The 10,950-nt window shown below is 51.8% G+C and overlaps 1 protein-coding gene and 1 non-coding gene across 2 annotated transcripts; one reads left to right on the top strand and one right to left on the bottom strand.

Moving 5' to 3' along the window:
* Positions 1-1,720: 1,720 nt before the first annotated feature.
* On the bottom strand, positions 1,721-8,682 carry LOC132381397 (proteasome subunit beta type-5-like). Its single transcript, XM_059950777.1, has 3 exons — positions 8,491-8,682; positions 3,008-3,314; positions 1,721-2,121 (listed from the first exon to the last, which is right to left on the bottom strand). Exons 1-3 carry the CDS (start codon positions 8,665-8,667, stop codon positions 1,832-1,834), a joined length of 774 nt encoding a protein of 257 aa, XP_059806760.1. The 5' UTR covers positions 8,668-8,682; the 3' UTR covers positions 1,721-1,831.
* Positions 8,683-9,196: 514 nt separating this feature from the next.
* On the top strand, positions 9,197-9,269 carry trnar-acg (transfer RNA arginine (anticodon ACG)). The gene has a single exon. It is a non-coding gene; the product is annotated as a tRNA-Arg (tRNA).
* Positions 9,270-10,950: the final 1,681 nt, after the last annotated feature.

Here is a 10,950-nt window from a genome sequence, read left to right as displayed (position 1 = left end):
CAAAGCGTCGGTCCCACCTATCGCCTGACGGCGATTGGCTAGACGGGACGTCAATCACTTGATGGGTCCAATCAAGCACTGAAACGTTACGACGGTAAATATCAGCGCGATCCTATTAGCCAGCGCCAGCTGCCCATCGACTATCCTCAGCCAATAAGTGCTCGGATTAAGTTAAGCCCAGCCACAGAGTCTGCCAAGGCTCTCTACACCGGCCGGCGTCTGCGGGCGACACCGATCCCCTCCCTCCCTCCCTCCCTCCGACCCAGGGAAGGCGCTTGGCTCCTCCAACCGCTCAGCGGGACGGTGCGAAGTCTCCATCAGGGACATTCTACAGCTGGGATTTGATTACAAAGTACAAAGAGATGCATACCCTGACAACAAACTTTCCCTGTATGCTTGCAGATGGTCACTGGCTTCAGGGACGGGGTGGTGCACATGCTCCTGTCTTCATTTCCAGTGCTCAAGGTGAGAGGATTGTCAGCCTGACGTTTTTGGGGGTGAGCATCAGCAAATGCAACACAGAGGATCTCAGCAGGCCAGCCAGCACCGATGCAACAGTTGATCCTTGATCAGGGCCTGAAGGGTCTCAGCCCGAAACGGTCCACTCTTCTGCATGGCCTGCCAAGTTCCCGCACCTGCAGACCTTCCCCATGCTTGTGATGCTCAGCAGCCTCTACTTTCTGATTCAGCACGGCCCTTTCGACACTCACCTTTTCCTACCGGTACACCACAGAAAGCAACCCGTTCGGAGGCAAGGCAACTGCCCGGCCTGTGAATGGCAGAGTTGTGAACATCAGAGAAACCAACCTGCCCTTTGTGGACTGTTTACATTTCTCATTACCTCGATAAACTTGATGAACCAACCGCCCCGGATATTCCCTCCTCCCATCCAGATATACCACCAGGCTCAGAGACAGGTTCTACCCCGCCAATGGCAAGACTGAACAGTTCCCTAAAGTGATAAGACTCACTCTTGACCTCACAGCCACTGCCCTTTTCTGCAACTGTCATCATTTCTCCTTGTACTGCCTCAATTCACGGTTGAAACGATCTGAATGGATTATATCCACAAGGGGACCACAACCTTCTCATTGGGTTTGAAGGCTTGCGTGCCTCAGTAACCGTGGACAGCTATGCTGGCCAGAGTCAGGGCTTTATGCTTTGGCTCTTGGTAGGGTCACCAGTGCCAAACAGGTCAAAGGGTAGAGGCCAGATTAAGAGTGGTCCACCGGTCCTCCAGGTTCAGCCTCTGGCTAACAACCCTGCCTGGTAAAAGGAGATTTGTTATGGAAACAGCGATGAAGAATCCTTCTCCATCCCAGTGTGACAGTATTCCTGAGTCTCCACCCGGGACTTGCACACCTGATACTGACACGATGAAGGAAGCCCTGAACACCCCCAGAGATGGAGGACCTTCATTGCTGCCCCAAATGCCAGTGGCGTAGAAAGCAGTAAAAGGGGATATGGACTGTACCTGTGAACCACTTCCTGAGAGGGTGCGGAGAGGATGCCACCTCAGCATTGTAGCCATTTGTAGTCAGAGGCCATTGGCACCGCCACCTTTCCCAGGTCCCGCCCCACCCCATTGCAAGCTCAGGGCAGCCTTTGTCCACACTTCAGTCACAGCCCCTGCCTTGGAGACACTCTGGGCTCGGTGGGTGGCAGAAAGCTGAAGGTAAATGATCAGGACCTGATGCCACGCTCCCGCAGGAGTTCGCAGTTTACAAGTAACAAGATTTTATTCTCAGGTTCCAGCACTGGACAGCAGATACACACAGGAAACCCACACCCCAAAAAGAGCAGAGGAGTCCTCTCCCCAAACAGCTCCCCGCTAGTTGCAGCCTCCGGCGCGAAACTTGAGGTGCAGGTCTGCGACGTCCTCGCTGGAGACGCGCACCCAGCCGCTCTCCCGCACGTGGTAGAGGGTGACGGTGCCGCCGGAGTAGGCATCGCGGACGGTGGCGTGGTAGATGGCCTGCCGGGCAAGCTCGTAGGCCTCCTCTGGCTCCATCTCGTGCCGGTAGCCACGGTCCAACACACCGTAGGCATAGACTGAGCCCGAGCCTACTGAGAAGATCTGGCCCGGCACCCGGTTGCCCTCACTGTCCACGTAGTACAGGCCTGTGGTGGTGATCAGGGAGAGAGGAGGAGGACGGAGGGGGTAGAGAGAGGAAACAAGAGGTCAGGCAGGCACCAATATTACTGCCAGTCCATTCCCTTACCCAGCCTGCTCAACATTGATTGATTGAACTGGCCCTTCCAGCCGTACTGACCGATTTAACCGTGCCCCCCTCACAGCCCAATTGGCAATGATCAACTCACCCACTGGCACTGTAACGTTTATCATGTAGGACTGAAGGTGAGAGGGGGAGGAAACCAATGCTTTCTGCAGGGAGGACATACTTACAGACCCCCGGGGGTGCGGGGGGCATTGGACTCTGGCACCCTGAGCTGTAACAGCGTTCCACTAGTGCAGCACTCCTCCAAGAGGACCACACGCTTCTCACAGGGTTTGGAGGGTGGAGGCTTGCGTGCCTCAGTGACTCAGAGCAATGTTGGCTGGGGTCCGGGCTTCATGCTTTGGCTCTTGGGAGGGTCACCCGTGCCAAACAGGTCAAAGGGTAGAGGTCAGACTAAGAGTGATCCACCGGTGCTCCAGGTTCGGGGGTTCAGCTCAGGGCTAATGACCCTGACCGGTAAAACAAAATTGTTACAGAAACAGCAATGAATCTACATCTGAGTGTGACGGTATTCCTGACTCTCCACCTGGGACTTGCAGGACTGAGAGTAGTGAAAACCGACTCAGAGCTACCGACGTGATGAAAGAAGCCAGATTCAGGATCTTCATTGCTGCCCTAAACACCAGTGGGGTAACGGGCAGTAAGAGCTGGAGTGCTACTTTGCCTCCCTCACCTTTCCCAAACCACTCTGCCACCCCACCCCCGGATTCCCCGTACCCTGCTCCCTCACTCCATGCCCCCACCCCTCCCCCTCCACCACCCAGTACCTGGTCCTCGCTTGTCCCAGCCGCAGATCATGGTGCCCATGGACAGCCCCATGCCCTTGTACTGATACACCATGTTGGCCAGCAGCTTGGAGGCGGCCGCCACCGAGATGCGCTGCTTGTTGCGCAGCTGGTAGATACGGCACTGGCGGGCCAGCAGGCGCTGCCAGAAGCTGCAGTCCGCCGCCCCTCCCGCCATCGTCCCCAGCAGGTAGGGGTTGATCTCGATCACTTTCTTCACCGTCTGCGAGGCCACGTAGGAGCCAGCTGTGGCTCGGGAGTCCACTGCGATCACCACGCCCTGGGCAAACTGTGGGTGGGCAGAAGGGTTAACAGTGGGATTCAATGCCCCGAGATCCCCCACCACCGCAATCACCACGCCCTGGGCAAACTGTGGGTGGGCAGGAGGGTTAACAGTGGGATTCAATGCCCCGAGATCCCCCACCACCGCAATCACCACGCCCTGGGCAAACTGTGGGTGGGCAGAAGGGTTAACAGTGGGATTCAATGCCCCGAGATCCCCCACCACCGCAATCACCATGCCCTGGGCAAACTGTGGGTGGGCAGAAGGGTTAACAGTGGGATTCAATGCCCCGAGATCCCCCACCACCGCAATCACCATGCCCTGGGCAAACTGTGGGTGGGCAGAAGGGTTAACAGTGGGATTCAATGCCCCGAGATCCCCCACCACCGCAATCACCACGCCCTGGGCAAACTGTGGGTGGGCAGAAGGGTTAACAGTGGGATTCAATGCCCCGAGATCCCCCACCACCACAATCACCACGCCCTGGGCAAACTGTGGGTGGGCAGAAGGGTTAACAGTGGGATTCAATGCCCCGAGATCTCCCACCACCACAATCACCATGCCCTGGGCAAACTGTGGGTGGGCAGAAGGGTTAACAGTGGGATTCAATGCCCCGAGATCCCCCACCACCGCAATCACCACGCCCTGGGCAAACTGTGGGTGGGCAGAAGGGTTAACAGTGGGATTCAATGCCCCGAGATCCCCCACCACCGCAATCACCACGCCCTGGGCAAACTGTGGGTGGGCAGAAGGGTTAACAGTGGGATTCAATGCCCCGAGATCCCCCACCACCACAATCACCACGCCCTGGGCAAACTGTGGGTGGGCAGAAGGGTTAACAGTGGGATTCAATGCCCCGAGATCCCCCACCACCACAATCACCACGCCCTGGGCAAACTGTGGGTGGGCAGAAGGGTTAACAGTGGGATTCAATGCCCCGAGATCCCCCACCACCGCAATCACCACGCCCTGGGCAAACTGTTGGTGGGCAGAAGGGTTAACAGTGGGATTCAATGCCCCGAGATCCCCCACCACCGCGATTACCACGCCCTGGGCAATCTGTGGGGTGGTGGGGGGGGGAAGGGGTTAACAGTCAAACATTAATGTATTTCCAGTCCAATACCAGAAGGCAGAGCTTCCCAACTTTTTTTTAAAAAATTTAAAATGCCATGAACCAATACCCTTAAGCATAGGGTTTGTGGACCGTGGTTGGGATTCCCTGCTTAGGGAAAGGGGAAAGTTGAAAGGAAATGTTTAAAGAGACAAGTGGGTGTCTGAACAGGTTGCCGGCCACGTTTGGTGGTGGAAGTAGATGTGATAATGGCATTTAAACAGGCTTTTAGATAAGCAGTTGAATACAGAACGTAGATCAGTACAGGCCCTTTGGCCCACAATGTTGTGCTGACCGTTTAATCCATTCCAAGATCATTGTAACACTTTCTTCTCCTGTAGTTCTCTGTTTCTTTCATCCGTGTGTCTACCCAGGAGTCTCTTAAATGTCCCCAATGTATCTGCCTTGAGCACCTCCCCCAGCAGGGTGTTCCACACACTGACTGTACTATAATATCTGTATTTATACATAGAATAGTACAGCACATTACAGGCCTTTTGGCCCACAATGTTGTGCCGACCCTCAAACCCTGCCTCCCATATAACCCCTTAAACTTAAACTTTTTTTATACACAAAAAAATCTACCTGTCTTCGCCCTGTACTTTCTTCCAATCATGCTATCTCATAGCAGCCATTTCGGCCCTGGAAAAAAGACTCACTGTCCAGTCTATGTTGTTCACTTACCATCTTCTACACACCTAATCAAGTCACTTCTCATCCTCCTTCACTCCAAAGAATAAAGCCCTAGCTTGCTCAACCCCTCCTCACGAGACACGCTCTCGGCCAAATCTCCTCCACACCCTCTCTAAAGCTTCCACCGCCCTTCCTGCAATTATCACAGTGATCACAATGCCCTGGGTGGGGAGGGGCTTCAGGCAGCACTCATGAAAGTTTGTGACTGACACCTCGATCAGGAAAGAAGGCAGAAGCCAATACGAAAGGGTTGGGGGTGCAAGGTGTATGCGTGCATGGGCAACAAACAGGTAGACCCAGGTGAGGGGCGGAAATAGAGTGCGAAGACGGGAGGCAGAGTTCTGATAGAAGATTCACACACTCGTGCTCCTTCCCCCCTCCTGTTTTTTTAATCCAGATGCAGGGTCTTGGCCCAAAACATTAACTGGCCATCACAAACGATGCCTGGCCTGCCGAGCTCCTTCAGGTGTGTGTACACGCGGTTTTCCAACATCTGCCGCCTCTCGTACCGCTGGGACTCCCTTTGGCTCACCTTCAGTGCGAAGGGTGGCGCAGCACCAGCGACCGGAGTTTAATTCCCACTGCTGCCTGTAAGGAGCCTAGCGTTCTCCCCGCGACTGTGTGGGTTTCCTCCGGGTGCTCCGGTTTCCTCCAAAGACGTACCGGTTGGTAGGTTAATGGTTATGGTGAATTGTTCCGTGATTGGGCTAGGCTTAAATCAGGGGATTGCTGGGCAGTGCGACTCGAAGCGCCAACTCCATGCTGTATCTCAATAAATTAATAAATAAAAGTTACATCGATGGCCATTTAGTTCACTTAGACGCTCAACTGGCTGAACTGATCCAATTAAACTAATGCCTTCTTATCTGAAAGTGGTCCCTAGCCCTCCAATCTCTGTAGAAACACATCGAAGAGTTTCTTGAACATCTATCATCTCCACCGCCCCAGGCAGAGTACCGAGCTCCACCACCACCCCCTGGCAGAGCAGTCTAGGTACCCACCACTCTGTGTAAAGAAACACTTGCCCTAGACATCTCCTTTAAACTTTCCTTAAACAGATGCCCCCTGATATTAGACAATTCTGCCCAAAGGTAAAACGATACTGACAGTCCATTCCAACTGTGCCTCTCAAACTTTTGTAAACTTCTGTCAGCCTCTGTCACTCATTATAGTACGTCCTCAAAACCAGGTATCACCCTGGTGAAGCTCTTCTGCTCTCCAAGCCGCAACCCGAACTGAACTCAATGCTCCAGATGTGACCTGATCAAAGTTTTATACAACCGTAACGTAAGTTCCCAACTCTTGAACTACCAATAGCAAGCAACAGCATGAGCCCTCTTTACGGCAGCAACCTCGGAACCCGTGACTGCCATTTTGTTTACACACTACAAACAAGCTGGATGAACTCAGCAGGTCGGGCGGCACTGTCTTGCTTACCACATTTCTTTCCCTTGTGTAATTTATGTTGTGTTAGCTGTACTGATGTGTTTGTGAACCTGCTGCAAGGCAGATTTCATTGTACCTCACCATATTTGTGCATGTGACAATAAACTCTGCTACAAAAAGTTAATTCACATCGGATCCTGAGCGAGCTAGGCAATTGGGTACACAATTGGCTCGATCCTAGGAAGCAGAGAGAGAGGATGGGAGATTGTTTCTCAGACTGGAGGCCCCGTGACTAGTGGTGTTCCCCAGGGCTTGGGGCTGGGACCATTGCTGTTTGCCATCTGATTTGGATGAACAGGTACAAGGCAGGGTAAGTAACTTTACGGATAACGCTCCAATAGGTGGTGTTGTTGACAGTGAAGATGGTATTCAGGATTTGGAGAGGGACGTTGATCAGCTGGGTCAGTGGCCTGGGAATGGCAAATGAAGTACGAGGAGTTGTACTATGGGAAGTAAATGGAGTGCAGGCCTTTCACAGTGAACGGCAGAGTCGTGGGGAGACCTAGAGTTACAGAGGGACCTTGGGAAAGAGGTATAGGTTCCCCTGAAAGTGGAGTCACAAATAGACAGGGTGGTGAAGAAGGCCTCTGTAAGTCAGGGCACCGAGTACAGGAGTTGGGATGTTATGTTGCAGTTGTACAAGATGTTGGTGAGGCTGCAAATGCAGTATTGCGTTCAGTTTTGGAATTTAATTGCTTGGAGTGTAGGAGGCTGATGGATGGCTTTACAGAGGTGCAAGGAGCAAAGAGAGGCTGAACATGCACAGTCATCCTCTCTGCTCCACCCCAAAGTTGGGAAAGAGCAGAGAAAGGGGGCTGAGGGGCAACTCCCCTCCACCCCCCAAAGTGGTGGTCCATATGGGGAACAAGCTGCCAAAGGAAGTGGTGGAGCCAGGTAATATTAACAACATTAAAAAGAAAATTGGACAGATACATGGATAGGAAAAGTTTAGGCCAGGGTCCAGGGTCTGAGGAGAGCAACACAACTGGCTCGATCCTAGGAGGCAGAGAGAGAGGGTGGGAGGTTGTTTCTCAGGCTGGAGGCCCCGTGACTAGTGGTGTTCCCCACAAGTTGGTGCTGGACCCATTGCTGTTTGTCAACTGGGTCCACAGACCACCTCAATTAATGGTAAGGGTCCACGGCATAAAAATGGTTGGGAACCCCTGGTTTAGATCCTACAAAAAGTAGTGGATATGGCTCAGTCCATCACAGGTACAGCCTTCCCCAACACTGAGCACATCTACATGGAGCAGTGTCAGAGGAAAGCAGCCCCCATCATTAGGGACCCCCCCCCCCCCCAATGGCCCAGGCCATGCTCTCTTCTCGCTGCTGCCATTAGGAAGGTGGTACAGGAGCCTCAGGACCTACACCAACAGGTTCAGGAATAGTTATTACCGGTCAATCATCAGGCTCTTGAAAGTGGGAATTAACTGGAATCAACGCATCACTGAACTGTTCCCACAACACATGGACTCACTTTCAAGGTCTCTGTCTCATGTTATTTAATGCTAACTTATTCTTGTTAAGGTTACTTCTTTTTCTAGCTTGTTGTCTTTTGCACACTTTTGGTGCAATCTTTCATCGATTCATTATGGGTACAGGATTTATTGAATTTGCCTAGAAGAAAGTGAATCTCCAGATTGTATATGGTGACGTATACGTACTTTGATAATAAGATTTACTTTAAACTTTGAGACATGGGCAAACTGAGACTGGCTCATGTGGCAATCATGGGTCAGTAGCCCATTTGGGCTGAAGGGCCTGTTTCTGTACTGTGTGACCCCCAAAGGCACAACAGACCCCGTGAACCCACTCCCCACCCCCCACCAGACCCTGAAATCCCCCCAGAGCTCCCACGAACCATGGCTCCCCTTTAAACTGTGACACCCATGAAAAACCACCCCCACCCCCCCGACCCTGTAGCCCCCTCACCTTCAAACCCAGGGTGGTGGTCCCATGTAGCAGCTCGATCCGTTCCGTCGGCTCTTCATCCCCAAGCTGTGCCGGGGGCAGCTCCAAGCCGAGGCCAATCGGCGCGCCACCGACTCGACCCCCGGCCCCGGCCCCGGCCCCCGAGCCGCCACAGCTCAGAACATCAACCAGCGCCATCCTCGCCGACTCACCGCGCGCCGGAACTACGTCGCAGAAGCCGCGACTGAGCGCGGTGATTGGATGGCGGTCCCCGACCGGCAGGCCTCGCAGCCAATTGAACGATACTCTTTTCATTACGTCATGGATGGCCGCCGGCTACTTGCTGCTCCACCTCAACCCGATCAACTGCGATCGCCTCACGTGCCATCCAATCAAAACTCGTCCCCTCCACATGGACCCGCCCCCTAATCAATTTTCTTTGTTATAATCAGCGAGTCCTCGCCTCTCTTTGCAATTGGTTGACGGCCGAGTCTAGCACCACTCCGCAACGACACACCCGCCCACTGTTGTGATGGGCAATAGGATTGCCCAATCATAGTTCGAGAGTTTTTTCGCCCGCTTTACTTTGCGATTGGTTGAAATGCCTGCCAGTCACAGGAAGGATTCCCACCGAAAATCCTGATGTGCCAGCATAGGCGGTGTCCATCCGTCTGATTGACGGGCGATATTGCAACCCAAGTGGCTGTACGTAGCAGCACGTCACAACGGGCCAGTGGCGCAATGGATAACGCGTCTGACTACGGATCAGAAGATTCTAGGTTCGACTCCTGGCTGGCTCGTTACTATCTTTTAATAAACAACTCCTCGATTAATATTTAGTCGTAGTTTTAGCACCAATTAACCTTTAATTCAACGAACCCGTTCCACCCGGGTTCCGAAGAGGTAAAATAAATTCCCTTGCAATTGATCCTTTGTCAGTCCGACTGCTGGGTGCTATCCTTTAACAGTCCATCCTCAAGCAGAAACTTGCCACCGTTAACCTTTAAGATTAAAAGTTGTTCAATGTGATTTCCAGTACGAACTGTAAAAGAAGATTAATTGTTTTTCCAGATGCAACGCAGAAAACACAATAGGATAGAGAACACAATAAATATAAAAACATTAGATAACTAATATAAAAGCTAGAGAATTTGGGCCTCTGTACCTCGCTCTGCAACTGGATCATCGACTTCCTAATCAAAAGACCACAATCTGTGCGGATTGAAAATAACATCTCCATCTTGTTGATAAACAACACTGGCGCACCCCAGGGGTGTGTGCTTAGCCCACTACTCTACTCTCTGTATACACATGACAATTTGCTGATGATACAACCATTGTGGGCAGAATCTCAGGGAGGGTGTACAGGAGCGAGATGTACCAGCTGGTGGAGTGGTGTTGTAGCAACAACCTGGCACTCAATATCAGTAAGACGACAGAGCTGATTGTGGACCTCAGGAAGGGTAAGTCAGGGTAACATACCAGTCTCCCTAGAGCGATCCAAAGCAGAGAATGAGAAATTTCAAGTTCCTGGGTGTCAAGATCTCTGAGTACTGATGCAGCTACTATACTTCATTAGGAGTTTGAGAAGATTGGGTTTGTCAACTAAAACACGAAAAATCTTCTACAGATGTACCCTGGACAACATTCTGACAGGTTGCAACACTGTCTGGTATGGAGGGGCTACTGCACAGGACCAATAGAAACTGCAGAAGGTTGTAAATCTAGTCAGCTCCATCTTGGGTGCTAGCCTGCAAAATACCCAGGACAGCTTCAGGGAACGGTGTCTCAGAAAGGCAGCATCCTTTATTAAGGACTCCCAGCACCCAGGGCATGTCCTTTTCTCACTGTTACCATCAGGTAGGAGATACAGAAGCCTGAAGGTACACTCTCAGCGATTCAGGAACAGCTTCTTCCCCTCTGCCATCTGATTCCTAAATGGACATTGAACCCATGAACACTACCTCACTAATTTTTATTTTTATTTTTGCACTAATTTAACTATTTAATGAAACATTTGATATATATACTTACTGTTATTCAGTTTTTTTCTATATTATCATGTATTGCATCAGACTTCTGCTGCAAAGTTAACAAATTTCACAACCAATGCCGGTGATACGAAACCAGATTCTGATTCTGTTACGTAGATGGATTGTATATACTAGGAACAGGAGTGTCTGCACGTAAGGAACTAGGAACAGGAGTGTCTGTACGTAAGGAACTAGGAACAGGAGTGTCTGCACGTAAGGAACTAGGAACAGGAGTGTCTGTACGTAAGGAACTAGGAACAGGAGTGTCTGCACGTAAGGTGACTGACAGGAAATGATGAAGAACTGGCGGTGGGGTGTGTGAAGGGGCGAGTTACTGGGTGGGGGTGTTGGTCTGGTGATCCTGGTGTGGCCTCATCCCTGTTGGGATTGGGACAAACAGTCTGTCAGCAGGGTGGTGGGACCCTTCATGATCTTTTCTGGCACCTTT

This window comes from Hypanus sabinus, chromosome 26 (assembly GCF_030144855.1).
Source record: "Hypanus sabinus isolate sHypSab1 chromosome 26, sHypSab1.hap1, whole genome shotgun sequence".
NCBI classification, from domain to species: Eukaryota; Metazoa; Chordata; class Chondrichthyes; order Myliobatiformes; family Dasyatidae; genus Hypanus; species Hypanus sabinus.
This window is presented reverse-complemented; position numbering and strand designations above follow the sequence as displayed.

Excerpts from the sequence above, each read along its gene's own strand:
- LOC132381397 (XM_059950777.1), bottom strand. The coding sequence starts at position 8,667 with ATGGCGCTGGTTGATGTTCTGAGCTGTGGCGGCTCGGGGGCCGGGGCC. Across the intron at positions 3,315-8,490 it reads CCACCACCCTGGGTTTGAAG|TTTGCCCAGGGCGTGGTGAT; the intron begins GTGAGGGGGCTA and ends GCCCACCCACAG. Across the intron at positions 2,122-3,007 it reads CTGGGACAAGCGAGGACCAG|GCCTGTACTACGTGGACAGT; the intron begins GTACTGGGTGGT and ends TCACCACCACAG.